Genomic DNA, 21,198 nt, shown 5'->3' with positions numbered 1-21,198 from the left:
TTGCGGTAGACTTCGCCAATGCGTCCCATGGCGATGTGAGCTGCCATACTCTTTCCTAGATTCCAAGTTGGTGCATCAAAAGAAAACTCTATGGGTTCAGTGACTGGCATGAACGTCCTTCCTGGAACTTGAACTTGAATCATCCAGCGCTCTTCTTCAGGTAAAGTGGCGTTGTAGGTTCCCGTGAAGCTTGGTATTCCTATGTTCACGTATCTAGTGACTTTTTTTCAAGTGGCGTCCAAAGGGTGTATCTTCATCTGGTTGTGTGAACTTGTTCCTTGCATCCGCCATCCTAAAGAGTAGAAAAGATGAGAAGTCAGAAGAGAAGACAGTGAGTAGTGATCTAGGTCTTTAGCTTAGTGGTCGTGTCCTGCAGTCAGCTTGTGCTCTGATACCATCTTTGTAGCGACCAGACCTCAAACAGTCTGATCTCTGTGCTCCGGTGTCATCCCTGGATCAGTAATGCTGACACCACACAGTACTCGAAGGATTTATAGCAGAGTAGCAATCACACACTTATTACATCGAGTGTCTCAAAGGAGAACTTATTACAATAAATATGGCTTAAGGCCATCTAATAACGATAACAGCGGAAGGCTTGGAAGATAGGTGAGTCCATCAACTCCAACGGCATCACTGAGTATAGAACCACGACCCTAAAACTCCTTAATCGTCGTCTGAAAAGTCTGCAACATTAACGTTGCAGCCCGAAAACGGGTCCGCACATGGAATATGCTGGCAAGGTAACACATGGAGAGTAATGGAATGCAACAGCTATACTATATGCATATTTGGCTGGTGGAAAGCTCTATGGTTACAGTTTTTGCGTAAAGCCAATTTTTCCCTACTTCAAAGGAATAAATTTAATTACTATCAAGGTGGTTGTTAAACACTGAGAATGGTTGACAGCATTCTCAATCCCAATTAAGCATCATCATTAACCCAACAAAATTAACTTTAGAGTAACATGTTGAGATTCACATGAAAATCCAGGTACTAGATACTCAAGATGTCCATAACCGGGGACACGGCTAACCATGATTGGTTTGTTACACTCTGCAGAGGTTTGCGCACTTTTCCCCACAAGACTCGATCGCCTCCGTTTGGTTTCTCGCACTACATGGTGTTTGAGAAGACGGATGACCGAGACATAGTCTTTCAGAAGCGCTAGCACCTTACAATCGGGTAGACCGTACCACCTACATCCCCTACATCTGCTAGTCTACCACTGTAAGAGTTCGCACAACTTAATCAACTATGCCAGAGCCCATAATGGCTTGTGGCTGCACATGGAAGTTTCTAGTATGAATAATCTCATGATCCCTTTGAGCCTGGGTGGCGGTCCAAAAGAAAAACAGGCAAGTCCTGGAATACCCAGGTGCCTCAATCCACCCAGATGTGTGTTTAGGTTGCCACCTTAGATAAACCATTAATTAACAATCTCACACCTGTCATGGATATCACTCACCCAATCCACGTCTATTAGCATAGCATGGCATAATAAGCAAACATAGAAGTAACTCCCAAAGGTTTGATGATAAACAGGTAATAGGTACTACCTCATCTACTTCCCATCCCACAATTTAATTAGATCCTAATCATGCAATGTGTGAGGATTGATCTAATGCAATAAAACTGGGTTGTAGAAAAAGGTATGATCAAAGTGTTACTTGCCTTGCTGATGATCTGCGAAACCTAGAGATTCAAAGTAACAGGCGGCGCACTCCGGGTATTCTATCGCAGACAAACAACGAGCATACAATAAGTACTCATCTAATGCACAGGTAAAACTCAAATAGAAGATCTAACCAGAAAGTTCAACTTAAGAACCCTGGTTTGCAAAAGAATCAAATTGAACGAAGCAAAAGAAATCAAACGGTGAAAGAAAACAACTTCGTTCTAGTAATCTGGATCTAAGTCAAATTTTACAGTAGCAAAAAACTTGTTTAAGTTGATTATTCGGAAAGAGGGTTTCGAGACGAAACTCCAGGCGCTTGAATCGCCTGATTCTGATAAACGAGCGAAAAGTTATACTAAGACGAAAATCGGATCAGAAATCGCGATCAGAAAATAACCGCGGAAAATCCGACGAAAAAGAAAAACGACGAATGAATTTTTTTTTAAACGGCACGGATTTCGAGGGCGGCGAACCTCGGGCGGCGCGCGGCTCCGGCGAGTCGGCGGCGGGGCGGCGGCGGCGGGGCTGGGGCGGCTGCTAGGGTTTGGGGGCTGGGGCGGCTGGGCTCTCGGTCCCCGGGGCGACGCCTTATAAAGGCCCCGGCCAGGGGAGTCCTGGCCGAGTACGGCCCATAGTCGGTTCCGCATTTTTTTAATAATTACGCTCGGAAGAAAAATAAAAAGAAATACTAAAGGGACTCTAAAAATCACGAAATAAATTTTCCCGGGTTTCTAAAATCAAGCCCGATAAAGTGAACATTTATTTGGGCCCTAAATGCAATTTTGAAAAACGCGCATTTTTCCCAAATTCAAATAAAAATACCGAAAAACTCCGAAATAAATCTTATTTGATTTTTTTATTAAATCCTCAATATTTCTATATTTTGGGAAAGTCATTTTATTCCCTCTCTCATATTTTTGTAATAGAAATAATTGATGATAAAATAAATCAAATCAAATGATCCTGTTTACAAAATTTGAGAAAACTCAAATATGTAAATAACCAAATCCCCAACTCTCTCCGTGGGTCCTTGAGTCGCTTAGGATTTTCTAGGATCAAAACCAAAAGCAAAATAAAATATGATATGCATGATGATCTAATGTATAACATTCGAAATTTAAAATTTGGGATGTTACATATATGCATTTTTATCATGGCAACAAGACATAGTAAACATATCATCATGAGATTTAGTCAAGAAATTTCTACATGATATGAAAGACTATCAACACAAGCATATGAAGCATTTCGAGTGCTCGAAGTGTTAAAGCCCAAAGAAGGAGCATTGCAATAAGATAGTGATGAAGGATCATCCACAATAAGCATACTATCATCATTGCAATGACCAACACTACTCACCATATCATTACCTTGTGGCAAACCACATGTAGGTGAAGCAGAAGAAGTTGAGAAGACTATACAACTGGAGGTGGAGGGAGAACAATCATCCCCACAAATCTTGGACACACCATATTTTTCTTGAAGCTTCGTCCACAACTCATGAGCATCCCGGAACGGCATGAGTTGAAATATAACTACATCGCAGACAAACAACGAGCATACAATAAGTACTCATCTAATGCACAGGTAAAACTCAAATAGAAGATCTAACCAGAAAGTTCAACTTAAGAACCCTGGTTTGCAAAAGAATCAAATCGAACGAAGCAAAAGAAATCAAACGGTGAAAGAAAACAACTTCGTTCTAGTAATCTGGATCTAAGTCAAATTTTACAGTAGCAAAAACTTGTTTAAGTTGATTATTCGGAAAGAGGGTTTCGAGACGAAACTCCAGGCGCTTGAATCGCCTGATTCTGATAAACGAGCGAAAAGTTATACTAAAACGAAAATCGGATCAGAAATCGCGATCAGAAAATAACCGCGGAAAATCCGACGAAAAAGAAAAACGACGAATGAATTTTTTTTTAAAACGGCACGGATTTCGAGGGCGGCGAACCTCGGGCGGCGCGCGGCTCCGGCGAGTCGGCGGCGGGGCTGGGGCGGCTGCTAGGGTTTGGGGGCTGGGCGGCTGGGCTCTCGGTCCCTGGGGCGACGCCTTATAAAGGCCCCGGCCAGGGGAGTCCTGGCCGAGTACGGACCATAGTCGGTTCCGCGTTTTTTTAATAATTACGCTCGGAAGAAAAATAAAAAGAAATAATAAACGGACTCCAAAAATCACGAAATAAATTTTCCCGGGTTTCTAAAATCAAGACCGATAAAGTGAACATTTATTTGGGCCCTAAATACAATTTTGAAAAACGCGCATTTTTCCTAAATTCAAATAAAAATACCGAAAAACTCCGAAATAAATCTTATTTGATTTTTTTTATTAAATCCTCAATATTTCTATATTTTGGGAAAGTCATTTTATTCCCTCTCTCATATTTTTGTAATAGAAATAATTGATGATAAAATAAATAAAATCAAATGATCCTGTTTACAAAATTTGAGAAAACTCAAATATGTAAATAACGAAATCCCCAACTCTCTCCGTGGGTCCTTGAGTCGCTTAGGATTTTCTAGGATCAAAACCAAAAGCAAAATAAAATATGATATGCATGATGATCTAATGTATAACATTTCAAATTAAAAATTTGGGATGTTACATATATGCATTTTTATCATGGCAACAAGACATAGTAAACATATCATCATGAGATTTAGTCAAGCAATTTCTACATGATATGAAAGGACTATCAACACAAGCATATGAAGCATTTCGAGTGCTCGAAGTGTTAAAGCCCAAAGAAGGAGCATTGCAATAAGATAGTGATGAAGGATCATCCACAATAAGCATACTATCATCATTGCAATGACCAACACTACTCACCATATCATTACCTTGTGGCAAACCACATGTAGGTGAAGTAGAAGAAGTTGAGAAGACTATACAACCGGAGGTGGAGGGAGAACAATCATCCCCACAAATCTTGGACACACCATATTTTTCTTGAAGCTTCGTCCACAACTCATGAGCATCCCGGAACGGCATGAGTTGAAATATAACTACATCGCTCAAAGCATCGAAAAGCACATTAGAAGCTTGAGCATTGAGATAAGAGTTTTTCTCATCCTCTAAAGATAATCTTTGGGGATCCTTTGAAGGAGAAAAACCCATATCTACAATTCGCTCTAAATTTGGGTCCATGACCCTAAAGAGATTAAGCATGCGAATTACCCAAACATCAAAATTTGTGCCATCGAAACTAAGAGTGTCAGAGAATCCTAATCCCCTAGTCGACATCTTTACTCTCTAGGCGGTAAAGCCTAATAAAGAGAGACGAGGCTCTGATACCAATTGAAAGATCGTGGATGTCGCCTAGAGGGGGGTGAATAGGCGTTTTAAAATAATTACGATTTAGGCTTAAACAAATGCGGAATAAACCTAGCGGTTAATTTGTCAAGCACAAAACCTAAAACAACTAGGCTCACCTATGTGCACCAACAACTTATGCTAATCAAGATAAGCAACTATGTGATAGCAAGATATATGACAAGAAACAATATGGCTATCACAAAGTAAAGTGCATAAGTAAAGAGCTCGGGTAAGAGATAACCGAGGCACGCGGAGACGACGATGTATCCCGAAGTTCACACCCTTGCAGATGCTAATCTCCGTTTGGAGCGGTGTGGAGGCACAATGCTCCCTAAGAAGCCACTAGGGCCACCGTAATCTCCTCACGCCCTCGCACAATGCAAGATGTCGTGATTCCACTAAGGGACCCTTGAGGGCGGTCACCGAACCCGTACAAATGGCAACCCTTGGGGGCGGTCACCGAACCCGTACACTTTGGCAACCCTTGGGGGCGGTAACCGGTACCTGTCAAATTGCTCGGGGCGATCTCCACAACCTAATTGGAGACCCCGACGCTTGCCCGGAGCTTTACACCACAATGATTGAGCTCCGAACAACACCAACCGTCTAGGGCGCCAAGGCACCCAAGAGGAACAAGCTCTAGGGTGCCCAAACACCCAAGAGTAATAAGCTTCTCAAACTTCACTTCCACGTATCACCATGGAGAACTCAAACCGATGCACCAAATGCAATGGCAAGGGCACACGGAGTGCCCAAGTCCTTCTCTCTCAAATCCCACCGGAGCAACTAATGCTAGGGAGGGAAATGAGAGGAAGAACAAGACGGAGAACACCAAGAACTCCAAGATCTAGATCCAAAGGGTTCCCCTCACATAGAGGAGAAAGTGATTGGTGGAAATGTGGATCTAGATCCCCTCTCTCTTTTCCCTCAAAAACTAGCAAGAATCCATGGAGGGAGTGAGAGTTAGCAAGCTCAAAGAAGGTCAACAATGGGGGCAAAAACAAGCTCAAGAGATAGGGAACCATTGGGGAAGAAGACCCCCTTAAATAGGTCCCCACGAATCTACCCGTTATGTACAGAACAACATAGGAGCGGTACAACCTCTGTGAGCACCGATACAACTGGTAACAGGCAATAAGCGGTACAACCGGCCCACAACCGCCAACAACCATACCACAACAGAGACCAGTCCGGTGGTAGAGCGGTACATGACCGGTACAACCTCTGGACCAATTCTGGAGCGGTACAACCGCTCCAAACACCAGTTGTACCGGTCAAGCGGTACAACCTCTCCATGGGGCGGTACAACCTCTCTGTGTAAAACAGGCAATATCAAAACAACCACAACTTTCGCATGCGAGCTCCGAATTCAACGAAACCAAGTTTGTTGGAAAGCTAACGACAAGGGCTAACACAATATTGAGAGAAATATCAATAAGAAGCAAATGAGAAAAGGAGCATAATAAAATGGTGAGAACCCTTTCTTGGATAAGACCGATAAAACCTCCAACACCGAAAACATCATAGAAGATGCATGCGAACTCCGTTTTCGATGAACTCAAGCTTGTCATCAAGATGACCATAAGATCTAAGACTCACAAATGGAACCAAACAAGAACCAAGAAAGATGATGCAAGGATGCAATGGTTTGAGCTCTCGACTAATGATACGATCAAGCTACTCCCTAGAGAGCCCCCCTTGATAGTACGGCAATCGATCCTACAACCCGGTCTCCCAACTACCACTATGAGACCGGTAAAATAGAAAACCTATCAAGGGCAAGCCTTTGCCTTGCACATAGTCCAGTTGAGCTAGATGATGACGATCTTGACTTCCTCAAGTTGGACCACCTTTCTTGATTGTGTTGGCTCGATGAAGACTAGTTGATTGCTCCCCATACTCCACTATGGGTAAGCCACTCTTTGGCACATCTTCACAATTCCATTGACACCACAATGGACGGCAAGCTTCAAGCTTGATTGCTCCCCCATACTCCATTATGGGTGAGCCACTCTTTGAGTTGCTCCACTTGAACTTGCACACTGCAAACTTGATGACGATCACCACTTGATGTCATCCTCCATGGGTTGTATGAGATCTTCCTCTTGACGCAAGACCATGGAAACATACCTAACCCCACAAAGAACTCTCACGTAGACCATGGGTTAGTACACAAAGCGTAATGGACAATTCTTACTATACCATGGGATCACTTGATCCCTCTCGGTACTTCTTCTACGCTTTGTGAGTTGATCAACTTGATTCACTCTTGACTTAGTCTTAATCAACATTGAATCTCTCCAACTCTCTTCATTTGGATGATGTCTTGAAGGTAAACATGAATGATCACACAATCTTCTTCTTCAAGACATGCTTGCAATAAGCTCAACTCACACATGACCAATCTTTGGATAATCCCTTGAAAATCACTTTGGCCATCTCAACTCACACATGACCAATCTTTGGATAATTCCTTGAAAAGCACTTTGGCCATCATAAACTCCTTGAAACCAACACATGGACTTCAAGACAATCCTATGGACAAAGGCTTCAAATATAAATCAAGGCAACCGTTAGTCCATAGAAATTGTCATCAATTACCAAAACCACACATGGGGGCACCGCATGTCCTTTCACTCTCTTTATGTTTCAATTCTTATCCTTTATGTGAGCATCATTGTCATTATCATGCCTAGCTAGAGGCGTTAAACGATAGCGCTTGTTGGGAGGCAACCCAATTTTATTTTTGTTCCTTGAGTTTTGTTCCTGTTTAGTAATAAATAATTCATCTAGCCTCTGTTTAGATGTGGTTTTATGATTTTAATTAGTGTTTGTGCCAAGTAGAACCTTTGGGAAGACTTGGGGAAAGTCTTGTTGATCATGCTGTCAAAAACAGAAACTTTAGCGCTCACGAGAATTGCTGCCATTTTTATTTGGAGAGTGCTATTTAGTTAATTCTTTTTTAAGATGATTAATAGATAAACTCCTCAGGTCCATCAATTTATTTGAGAATATTATGAGTTCCATAAGTATACGTTTGATCCAGATTACTACAGACTGTTCTGTTTTTGACAGATTCTGTTTTTCATGTGTTGTTTACTTATTTTGATGAATCTATGGCTAGTAAAATAGTTTATAAACCATAGAGAAGTTGGAATACAGTAGGTTTAACACCAATATAAATAAAGAATGAGTTCATTACAGTACCTTGAAGTGGTGATTTACTTTCTTATACTAACGGAGCTTACGAGTTTTCTGTTAAGTTTTGTGTTGTGAAGTTTTCAATTTTTGGGTAAAGATTCGATGGACTATGGAATAAGGAGTGGCAAGAGCCTAAGATTGGGGATGCCCAAGGTACCCCAAGGTAATATTCAAGGACAACCAAGAGCCTAAGCTTGGGGATGCCCCGGAAGACATCCCCTCTTTCGTTTTCGTTCATCGGTAACTTTACTTGGAGCTATATTTTTATTTACCACATGATATGTGTTTTTCTTGGAGCGTCAATTTATTTTGTTAAGATCTGCTTGTTGTTATTTAGAAAAATGTTTTGCATCTTTTATTTCAATAAAAGTGGCATTGATAGCCTTTACTATGCCTATGTTACAAGTATACATGTTGCTGTTTGAAAACAAAAAGTTTACCGCTGTTGCAATAATTCCCTAGAAAATTCAGAATGTGATAAAATGTTGAAACCTTTTGAATATTAAGCTCTGATAAATTTACTACAGTGGGAATTTTCTTTCATAATTTTTGGAGTTAGGGAGTGGCAGCATTCTTTACAGACTACCTGTTTAGGCAGATTGCTGTTATGTTTGCATTGTTTGCATATGTTTGCTTCTTTAATGATTCTATTTGAGGATAGGACTATTAAATATGCAGAGGCATTTAGTATGCAATGTTGAATAATAATTTTAGTGATTTGCTACAGTAGAGTATGATAAGGTTTTTGCAATGTTTATACTAACTTATCTCACGAGTCCTTGTTGAGTTTTGTGTGGATGAAGCTTTTGAGATTTAGAGAGACCGTGATATGAGAGGAATTAAGGAGACACAAAAGCTCAAGCTTGGGGAAGCCCAAGGCACCCCAAGATAATATTTCAAGAAGTCTCAAGCATCTAAGTTTGGGGATGCCTCGGTTGGCATCCCACCTTTCTTCTTCAACAATTATCGGTTAGTTTCGGTTGATCCTAAGTTTTTACTTTTTCACATGATGTTTGCCATTCTTAGAATATCATTTTATTTTGCTTTGCTTGCTGTTTGAATAGAATACCAAGAACTGAAATTATTAAATGTTAGAGAGTCTTCACTTAGTTGCATAATTATTCGACTACTCATTGATCTTCACTTAAATCTCTCGAAGTAGTTTGTCATTTGCTCTAGTACTTCACTTATATCTTTTAGAGCATGGTGGTAGTTTTATTTTGAATAAATAGATGAACTCTCATGCTTCACTTAGATTATTTCGAGAGTCTTAAATAGCATGGTAATTTGCTTAAAATCCTAATATGCTAGGTATTCAAGAATAATAAAATTCTCTTATGAGTGTGTTGAATACAATGAGAAGTTTGATACTTGATAATTGTTTTGAGATATGGAGATGGTGATATTAGAGTCATGCTAGTTGAGTAGTTGTGAATTTGATAAATACTTGTGTTGAAGTTTGTGATTCACGTAGCATGCACGTATGGTGAACCGTTATGTGATGAAGTCGGAGCATGATTTATTTATTCATTGCCTTCCTTATGAGTGGCGGTCGGGGACGAGCGATGGTCTTTTCCTACCAATCTATCCCCCTAGGAGCATGCGCGTAATACTTTGCTTTGATAACTTGTAGATTTTTGCAATAAGTATATGAGTTCTTTATGATAACCATGCTCGGTCTTCAAGTAAACTCTTTTTACCTCCATAGTTTCGTTAGGACTGAAACCTATCTTATCCAAGACAAAAATTCTTGCATTGCAGGGGATGCGCTAGTAGAATAGTGAAAAATTAAAATTAAAAGTTGAAGCAAATGAAGCATAAGTCATGCTTAATTACGAAAAAAGACTTGTCCTTGTGACTTACTGTATCCACTTCGAAGTTCTCATCTAGCTTGATGCTGAAGCGTCTATCATCAACTAGAAAATTTCTGCCGCACAGGTCGCGCTGGTCTTCGCAGTATTCGCACATAATGAAATCGTGTTCGTCGTCAGACGACATTCCTATGTTCATAGGTGAAACACTAAACACTTATTAGTTCTATTAATTCAACTAATTCTGTTAATTCAACTAGTTCAACTAATTAATTCAACTAAGCACTTACGAAAAATATATCTAAATAAAGTAGCTTAACTAATTCAACTAACTAGTTCAACTAATTAATTCAACTAATTCAACTAAACTAGTTCTATTAATTTTCTTACTAAAAATAAGGTAGCTAGTTCTATATAATAAAATGTTAATTAGATAATCAAGTCTCATATAACTAAATTATATATATATCTAACATATAATTTAATCTAATTCATCTAACATTTGACATTAATATCTAACATATGTTCATATATAGGTGAAACATTAAACACTTACTAGTTCTATTAATTCAACTAAATAAACTAGTCCTATTAATTCAACTAAGCATTACTAAAAATAAACTAGTTCTATTAATTTCTTACTAAAATAAAGTAGGTAGTTCTATATAGTAATATTTTGATTAGATCATCAAATCTCATATACCTAAATTTTCTTAATAAAAATAACTAGTTCTATTAATTCAACTAATTCAACTAAGAATTTACTAAAAATAAACTAGTTCTATTAATTTTCTTACTAAAATATATAAAGTAGCTATATATAGTAATATTTTAATTAGATCATCAAATCTCATATACCTAAATTTTCTTACTAAAAATAAACTAGTACTAATTCAACTAGCTAGTTCAACTAAGCATTTACTAAAAATAAACTAGTTATATTAATTCAACTAGTTCAAATAATCTCATATACCTAATTAATTAATATCTAGCTAATTCATCTAACAATTGACATTAATATTTAACTTCTCTATCTAATTCATCTAACAATTGACATTAATATTTAACTTCTCTATCTAATTCATCTAACATTAACATTTTAACATTCTTATCTAGGTAATTCATCTAATTAACAATTTGACATGCATTAATCTTAAACACAGAAAACAGAAAATAAGTAAAAAAAATGTGGCGTATGTGTGCGTGCGTGTGTGTGTGTATGTATGTGTGTATACGTACGAGCGGGGCGGGGGCGTACGGGCGGCGGCGCGAGACGGCGACGACGGGGACGGCGCGACGGGGGCGGCGGCATACGGGCGGCGGCGCGAGACGACAACGACGGGGACGACGCGACGGGGGCGGGGACGGCCGGGGCGCGACGACGGCGACGGGGATGGGGCGCGATACGGGGCGGGGGCGGGGGCGGCGACGAAGACGAACATGATCTAACTGAAAATTTTCATAAGTGTTGTATATATAGGAGAGGCCTTTAGTACCGGTTGGAGCCACCAACCGATACTAAAGGCCAACTTTGGCCAGGCCAAGAGGCGGGAAGAGCACCCTTTAGTACCGGTTGGAGCCACCAACCGGTACTAAAGGTGGTGCGCTGCCACCCGCGGTGCAAAAAGTTTAGTCCCACCTCGCCGGGCGAAGGGCAGTCGCACTGGTTTATAAACCCAGCCGCGGCTGCCATTTCGAACTCCTCTATAAAGCAGGCTTTTGGTCCTAACTACGGCGCGCTGCCCTGTGAGTCTGCTGGGCCTTGTGCGTCTGAAATTGCACGCCCGTGGTCTAGCAGGCCCACAGGGCAGCGCCCCAAATTTTTTATATAGTTTTTTTCTTTTCTGCTTTATTTTTTCTTCTATTTATTGCTGAGTAGTTTTTTCTTTTCTGCTATATTTATTTTCTTCTATTTATTTCTGAGTAGTTTTTTATATAGTTTTTTTTCTTTTCTGCTACAGTTTTTTTTCTTTTCTGCTATATTTTTTCTTTTCTGTTTTTTTCTTTTCTGCTTTATTTATTTTCTTCTATTCATTTATTTTTATATACCATGCCAAGTTGATGGTTGAAAGTTGATGGCATGGCTTTGAATGGTGCATACTGAATGCACAAAAAGTCTGGAGTTATAATAAGTTTAAAAAATGAAGTGCCAGTGTAACAGATGAGTTCTCGTCCGAAACTCTAATACTCCGAAAGAGATTGTCCACTTTGTACACGAAGTGCGTCCAATTTTTGCCGTGACCCTCTCTACTCTTTCGCACATGCTATGCGGGTGAAATAATGATACCATGCCAAGTTTCAACATTTTCACAGTTCATTTTGTAGTGATTTTCAATTTCACGGTCATTTAGCTCTCTAAACAATTAGGTAAATGACTGAAAAACAACAAATGATGTCCGAACATGTTGGAAATTGATGACGTCGCTTTGAATGCTTCATACTGAACGCAAAAGAAGTCCGGAGTTCAAATAAGTTTAAAAAACATTGAAGTGCCCGTGTAACAGATGAGTTCTCGTCCGAAACCCAGATACTCCGAAAGAGATTGTCCAGTTTGTACACGAAGTGCGTCCAGTTTTTGCCGTGACCCTCTCTACTCTTTCGCACATGCTATGCGGGTGAAATGATGATACCATGCCAAGTTTCAACATTTTCACAGTTCATTTTGTAGTGATTTTCAATTTCATGGTCATTTAGCTCTCTAAACAATTAGGTAAATGACTGAAAAATAGCAAATGATGTCAGAACATGTTGGAAATTGATGACGTTGCTTTGAATGCTGCATACTGAACGCAAAAGAAGTCCGGAGTTCAAATAAGTTTAAAAACATTGAAGTGCCCGTGTAACAGATGAGTTCTCGTCCGAAACTCTGATACTCCGAAAAAGATTGTCCAGTTTGTACACGAAGTGCGTCCAGTTTTTGCCGTGACCCTCTCTACTCTTTCGCACATGCTATGCGGTTGAAATGATGATACCATGCCAAGTTTCAACATTTTCACAGTTCATTTTGTAGTGATTTTCAATTTCACGGTCATTTAGCTCTCTAAACAATTAGGTAAATGACTGAAAAACAACAAATGATGTCCGAACATGTTGGAAATTGATGACGTCGCTTTGAATGCTTCATACTGAACGCAAAAGAAGTCCGGAGTTCAAATAAGTTTAAAAAACATTGAAGTGCCCGTGTAACAGATGAGTTCTCGTCCGAAACCCTGATACTCCGAAAGAGATTGTCTAGTTTGTACATGAAGTGCGTCCAGTTTTTGCCGTGACCCTCTCTACTCTTTTGCACATGCTATGCGGGTGAAATGATGATACCATGCTAAATTTCAGCATTTTCATAGTTCATTTTGTAGTGATTTTCAATTTCACGGTCATTTAGCTCTTTAAACAATTCGGTAAATAACTGAAAAACAACAAATGATGTCAGAACATGTTGGAAATTGATGACGTCACTTTGAATGCTGCATACTGAACACAAGAAGTCCAGAGTTCAAATAAGTTATTAAAAATAAAAAAGAGATGCAATGCTGGTTAATTTGCTTCAAGCCTTTTGGAATAGTGTAGACTGCACTGCACATAGCTCAATGCAATCTATGCTATTTCGAAAGGCTTGAAGCTAATCAACATGCAGGTGAGCATTGCGCCTCTTCGTCATTGTCTCTGCACTCACGGCTTATAAACCGCTCATACTACCTCTCTCTTGGCGAGGTGGGACTAAAAATCAGCTTACGAAGAAACTCTAGTACCGGTTCATGCCACGAACCGGTACTAAAGGTCTTCGTGGGGGCCCCAGCCTGACCACAGCCGCACTGGCCTTATTAGTACCGGTTCGTGGCATGAACCGGTACTAAAGGATGCCCACAAACCGTTACTAATGATGTCCGCCCGCCTAGCCATTGGAACCGACACTAATGGTCACATTAGTGCCGGCTCAAATTCAAATCGGCACTAATGTGATTCACATTTGACCCTTTTCTACTAGTGGTCGGTGCCTCAAAGGCAAGAGCATTGACGTTCCATTAATAAGCTTGGTGGGGCCATTGTTTGGTCTAGTATCCCAGCCAAGCTGCTATTAGCCTTGTGGCGCTCGTCCAGGCATCCGAACTGGGTCGCCTGGGCCAGGCTAGTCATGGTACAAGGAATTCAGGCCAGACAACCTTTCCTTTTCCTAGGGCAGGAACAAAACAACCATCCCTGAAACTCAGGCACACTTCCAGGCCAGGCAAGATTTGATGAGGATACAAACCAAACTGACCGTTAGTGCCTTGGTGGTAGAGTTAGGATCGGAGTAAAGTCTTTGATCGGCAGTGGTAATATGATGGAGTTGCCGTCGGTGTGGAATAAGGTCTCTCTGTCGCGCCCTTGTGTCAGTGGCGGTTCTTCACATTCTCAAGGTTTGTTTTCTTCATTTACGGATTTGTCTCAATGGGGCAGCCATGTGTAGCAAACAATGTGGTCATGTGTTGGTTCTCCGTCTCCAATTTCGACCGACAAAGGTTTGGCCAACCTTGGTCATGTGTGTTCCTGACTTCATATGGCCGGCCCTAGGGCGTTCTGCATGCCCTCTTTGGCATTTTCTTCTTTGGGGCCACCGACATGTTATATTCTACACCGGCAACTTTCTGTTGCCGCTTCTACAAGATCACAAGTTTATAAAAGTTTGCACTATTGAGACGGAGGCCAGAAATGGCAACGAGCTTTGCTCAGAGCGTGTCGTTGATGGATGTAGGAGGAAGAAGACTTGATCACCCCAAAAACATGAATGCATTTTTCAATTTTTGTACGGGTGTTTTGGTCATTGTCTGTGCTACTTAATATATGACCTTTGCCTTTTCAAATCAAGCGGAGAGACCGGAAGTTTTCCGTAATGAAATTAATTTAAACTTTTGCAATAATTGAGAGACCAAACATATTTTTTTTCTCCTCCCATCTACCCATACATATGGACAACTAGGATTACGTTGTCGTCTACTTGTTCTAGAACATGTTAAAAGGAGAATGGGTAACCCGCAACAGAAGAATAAAGAGAGGATGGGTAAGCTGTTCTTCTAGCAAGTTGTGTTGCTTTTAGCATGATCGGGTACACGTGTCGAGTTAAGGAGCAAAGCTTACTCTAAATTAACCAACCAGCAGGATTGATTACATAAACAAACCATGCATGACGATGACGGCCAGGATAATCGATCTTTGATTAGTAGTTGCCTGGTTAGTACGTAGTGGATCAGTGAGTACACTAGTAGTGTTACTTGGCAACTTGTGCTTAGGACCACCACTAATAGAGCCAAATGGAATCTCATCACTACTTCTCAGTACTTTAAAGTAACCGGGGATCAAAGCCAATTGAGACTTGCATGTTCATGTAACATCACTAGAGCCCAAGCCCCCATGCCATTAGAAGATATATAGTAGCTAATTCATATTTCCTTTTCTTTATTGGCGAGCCCGCCAATTCTCATTATTAGACTCTATATCATCGATCGTGTTAGGTGTCTGGCATGGGAACCTGGATTTTGGTTTGCTCTTCGAAAGCCCTAGCTACTCTGATATTTATGTTTGTTCCCTCTAAAATGCAAGATTTCCAGGGTATATTGTAGTCTCCAAACATGTAGATCACATAAAAATAATTGCAAAAGCATATTTAGTCATGAGTTTAGTAGCATTAATTTGGTGTTTTAGATGCTACTACTTTTTCCTTTTTACTAGGTTGTCAAATTAAAAACGTTTGACTGGAAACTTCTACACTGACTTACATTTTAGATTATATTTAGTATATTATTAATTAATTACTGGAGAGAAAATCAAGATCATGTTGGTATAGTAATATCAGTTGATTCTATACTCCCCCCTCTAGATCCTAAGGATGACCACTACTTGCAAGATCGAGGGTTATTACAATGGAACAGAGGGTGAATGATTGTGTTGATGTAACTCTAGCTACAGTTCAAGTTGATGGCAATAATAATGTGTAATATATAGGTTGATCATAGGTTTACTCTGTATTTGCCAAGGATAAAAGTGAACGGTGCAACGTTGGCATGATCAAGATGCAACGACGGTACCAGAGGAGAAGAGAGGAGTTCGAATGAATGGTAGCGTAAAACTCATGGAAGAGAAAGCAAAACAATTACAACCAATAATAAGTGTATCTTTAACAATTAGTAAACTCTCAATGAACGTAACCTCCTCCAAGAGACACAAATTTACACATCTTTTGACACATGTCGTCACAGAGTCGTCAGTCGAACTAGTGAGTGACGTCGATAGGTGATTTTGATTATTTTTCTTCCCAACTAAAAGTGATCTTGAATGGTTGACAAGAAACATCCATGTGGGTGGTACTGGTACACGACAGTATGGTAGCCATAATGTACAGAGGATCAGCCCTGGCTATTGGGAACCGTACTTAGTCTAATCAGGGGATTAGTTTATTTAATTAACAAGTAGGACGAACTTTGGAAGTGTCCGAACGATTTAATCAACAACAGTAAATCATACGACCACATGATTATTTTTACATAACAAAGGCATAATGCATAATGCAAGTCACTTCTACTATATATATTAGTAGTAGTATTTCCAGTTATGCACGTGTAACTCTTTCCGATCATATCTCCTTGATGTGATATTTCAAGTTAATAAATAAATATAACTTATTGAAAACCCCTTTTAAGGACTTACGACGCATCTGTATACAGATAGTCATCAACAAGAGCTTACATCAACATGATGTATGCATCGAATTGAGTGTAGCTCAGATGGTTATGTTTCTTGTAGAGGAACCACTGAGTTGAAGTCCTGGACTTGGCATGGGTGATCACATTATTTTAAGTTTATTTCAGGCATTCTGGCTATGTACAAGATGATGTTCTTGCCAACTACAAGGTGCCTCTGGCCACTTCGTTAATCTCAAATTTTGTTGATTCAATCTCTCAAAAGTGCTCATAGGAATGTTTGTAGATGCGTGTATGTGAGTGTCTGTGTTTGTATAGTGTTTCTAAAAAAACATGTTACACATGAACATGGGAAGTCAAAAGAAAGAAATGCATGGTTTTATGTAAAGTACATTAACCAGTTCAAAAATCTTTGACACACATCTGCAATAGTATTTGTAATTGGAAAACCCTGGCATTTTGCACCTAGCAAATACGTAAGTGACAGCTGTCCATTCGCACATAGCCCAGATAGGTGGAAGAAGATAAATCAAACTACGTATACCTACCTACGCCAGCAGGCATGCAACGAAAAATAAATGTAGAGCGTGCATGCGTTCTTGCAAGGAGCCCTAATCTCCAACATACTCCCTCCTACCCAGCCTAAATGCACTCGTCCCATTGTAAACTATATATATATAGTATAATCGGCCCCACCAACACCACACCAAATAATGGTCTTTCATGTATAATTAATTAATTAAGACATATGAAATAACCTGGCATTGCATGTCTGTGTCATTTATAATCAATCAAAGTTCTGACGCGTGAGTTGTATATACGTTGATACTCTATTGCTATACTACATAGTGTGATGTGTTCCCTCTAACGCACTTCCAATTAATGAATACATTGCTCCGTGCACCGACTAATAGAAAGGTTGGTGGTTTAATCTCATGTTTGTCGGAAAAGAAGTTGGCCATTGTATCATCGAAAATACATAGGAGCACTCGGGTGCCACACCCCCTATATTCAAAAATATTTTTGTAATTAGAAAAATGTCAAAAAATCCCAAAACTTTTTATGGAATCAAATATGACCAAGTAGTGCACTCGTATAAAAAGATTAAACATGGAATGACTTTCATTGTACCAGGGGTCAAAGATTTGCCAAAAAAACGATAGAACTATTTATGCTATATTGTCGCCATAAATTTGTTTTTTTGCCTGAAGTCAACGGGAATCATTCCTTGGCCAAACTTTTTATACGAGTATAATACCTGGTCATATTTGATTCCAAAATAGTTCGAGGATTTTTTGACCTTTTTTTAATTACTAAACTATTTTTGAATATACCGGGGGGGGGGGGGGGGGGGGGGGGGGGGGGGGGCGAGTGCTCCTAAACCGCTTCCATTCTATCATTTACTTGGATCGATGACTATTTTCATTTTTCCTATACAGATCACGACATTGAGAAGTATATGTTATATGTAACATAAATAAAGCGGTTGGTTGGGTTGGTAATATATGTCAATCCACATTTGATGGTAGGATGGTTTATTTTGAAGTATATACTTAGCGGTAGCTATAAAAATACCTTGATCTAATAATGGAACTGTTCTACTAGCCATGGGCCAGTTTGATAGAGCCTTGATGCCACATCTGCCGGTGGAATACATAAGACTTTCGCAATTGTAACATGCTTATACATACAACATGAAAACCCCAATGGGAACCGCTCACGAAGTGGGATATTTTCCCAACACTGGCCTTCTTAAAATCTTATGTGTGAGGCTTAAGGTTGCAAAACGAAAGATAAATTACCTCTCTTCACCCAATCAAACGAGAAGTAGTGTGAATCATCAAGTTTCCACTGGGCCTGGCGAGAGTGCCTTAGAGTCGCGTAGCCCTGGCTTTTGTCTCGAACATGTTATGTCCGCGGTTAGCTACTTTGCCTGTTCCGATGTGGGCTTTATTAATTTAAGGCCGGACGCTCCTAACGTCTACGTTTTAAAAAAAAAGAGTGCCTTAGAGCCCACATACTTGTCACGTAGAAGATCTTGACAAGACCCACCGTAGATCTTTGTGTATATACCGTAGATTTTTCTAGTTCGATCAACAATCATTGTCATTTTTTTATACAAATCAGTGGAGGCAACGTATTCAAAATCACCCTGTAGTAGATTTTTGTGCATACACCATAGATTTTTTTTCTACTTCGATCGACGGTCATTTTCATTTTTATATAAAAATTCGGTGTAAGGCTATGTATTCAAAATCACGGCGTTGAAAAGTATACCTTGAATTAATTTAACATGAATAAACCGGTTGGTGGGGCTGGTAATGTATGCCAATCCACATTTGATGGTAGAAGGGTGACTCATTTTTAAGTATACACACATGTAGGCAGCTAAACAAATGGTACCAATAGTGGTCCATGCAATCATACAAAGTATTTTTTTTTTGTATCTGGGAGTTGTACTCCCCACCACGTTACCCACCGTAAAATATAGGTAAACCAAGTAATAGGGGTGCACTTAGCCATAATTTTCTCTATGTAAGAAGAACAAATGCCATGTACACATGCTGCTTTAGTACTAGTATACATACGTATCGATCGATCTATAGTGAAGTTAATATTTTTATATAACTATAGTGAAGTGAATTAGCTTGGAGGCAGGTGTGGAACAAGTACAACTAGAAGGTACCCATCAACGTTAACACACCTCATGCATCCCTCTCCATGACAAAGCTTGCTTACTCAGCTTGCAGCAAGCAAGTCTTCCTCCCCCTCTTCTTCTACCCTCTAGCTAGCTAGCTTTCTGGATCCTCCATATATACACCACACACTCGCTGAGGCCTCAGCTAGTGCACACCAACAAAAAGAAGGAGCGGCCAAAATCTCATACTAGATCGATCCATCGATGGGGATCTAGCTAATTCTCCACCCTATCTGGTTTGATTAGCTGCAATTTCATGGCGCACAAGGTACTCATATATTTCCTCTTCATCTCCTAGCTAGCTAGCCCCTTTAGTTCCATGCATCCTCTTCTTGCTCATGAAATCAAAAGATAACAAGCTAGGAGCTGGTTCTTAATTCTGTAAACAAGCATCTATCACATGTATGGTTGTTGCTAGTTCCTTCGATTCGATTTCGATCTCTCATCTTCATTTCATTTGTATGCAGATCCAGGGCATCATGGCGAAGAAGACAAGTAATTAATCAAGAAAGCTTGCTAGCCACCAAGAAAGAAGAGCATATCAAGAAAGGAAGCAAGCTAGGTAGCACAGATCAGTTAGGTTAGGTGGAGATGGCCAACAGGTGGTGGGACGAAGGCCGGCTGACGGAGGCGCCGCCTGCATCAGGCCTCGCCAGCAACCACAACCAGCAGCAGCAGCTGGAGGACGCCATGGCGGCGCCCAAGGTGGACGGGGAGAGCAGCCACAGCGGCGGAGGGAGCGGGCAGGAGCAGGACGACGAGCCCAAGGAGGGCGCGGTGGTGGTGCCGGCCAACCGGCGCCCGCGCGGCCGCCCCCCGGGCTCCAAGAACAAGCCCAAGCCGCCCATCTTCGTCACGCGCGACAGCCCCAACGCGCTGCGCAGCCACGTCATGGAGGTGGCCGGCGGCGCCGACGTCGCCGAGTCCATCGCCCACTTCTCCCGCCGCAGGCAGCGCGGCGTCTGCGTGCTCAGCGGCGCCGGCACCGTCGCCGACGTCGCCCTGCGCCAGCCCTCCGCTCCTGGCGCCGTCGTCGCTCTCCGCGGAAGATTCGAGATACTCTCCCTCACCGGCACCTTCCTCCCCGGGCCCTCACCGCCGGGCTCCACGGGCCTCACCGTCTACCTCGCAGGCGGCCAGGGCCAGGTGGTCGGGGGCAGCGTCGTGGGCGCGCTCACCGCGGCTGGGCCCGTCATGGTGATCGCGTCCACCTTCGCCAACGCCACCTACGAGCGGCTGCCGCTGGACGACGCCGAGGAGGATCACCACCAGCTGGAGGCCGCCCGCAGGCACGGCGCCCCCGGCGCAGGTGCTCCTCTTCCTCCTATGATGGCCGGCGACCCCTCCGCGGCGGGGATGCCGATGTACGGCGTGCCGCCGAACCTGATGCCGGGAGGTGGCGGGCACGCGGCGCCGGAATGGGCGGCGCATGCACGGCCGCCCTACTAGCTACCTACCTAGCTAGATAGCATCAAGCAGTCAGGACTTCAGGAGCAGCTCGTCCATGTGTCAACGCCTCCAAGCATCAAGATCAGATCTTCAACGAAATCCATCGTCATACCAATAACTAGAGAATTGCATTGCATATATATACATCTAGCAGCTGGTAATTAACTAGAATCTCTGCTTAATTTGCTTTGCTTATCTGTGAAAAAACATCTGGAGTTACAGATGTATGAGGAATTATAAATTAGCTCCTTTTACTGCCTGCAAATATGTTAGTGATTGTATGACTCTTATATACTCCATCTCTCAGATTATTGTGTGCATATATATCCTACATACTTCACAAAGTTCCTTCAACTTAACTAGATATTTAGGTGGGG

At 41.2% G+C, this 21,198-nt stretch overlaps 1 protein-coding gene across 1 annotated transcript; it reads left to right on the top strand.

The window, feature by feature from the left end:
- Positions 1-19,402: 19,402 nt before the first annotated feature.
- LOC125553331 (AT-hook motif nuclear-localized protein 20-like) lies at positions 19,403-21,150 on the top strand. The gene is made up of 2 exons (XM_048717133.1): positions 19,403-19,640; positions 19,840-21,150. The coding sequence occupies exon 2, from the start codon at positions 19,964-19,966 to the stop codon at positions 20,819-20,821; it is 858 nt and encodes a 285-aa protein (XP_048573090.1). The 5' UTR covers positions 19,403-19,640; positions 19,840-19,963; the 3' UTR covers positions 20,822-21,150.
- The last annotated feature ends 48 nt before the right edge of the window (positions 21,151-21,198 follow it).

The sequence above is a fragment of the Triticum urartu genome, chromosome 4 (genome assembly GCF_003073215.2).
Source record: "Triticum urartu cultivar G1812 chromosome 4, Tu2.1, whole genome shotgun sequence".
NCBI lineage: Eukaryota > Viridiplantae > Streptophyta > Magnoliopsida > Poales > Poaceae > Triticum > Triticum urartu.
The sequence above is the reverse complement of the archived record's forward strand: the minus strand, read 5'-3'. Positions and strand labels throughout refer to the sequence as shown.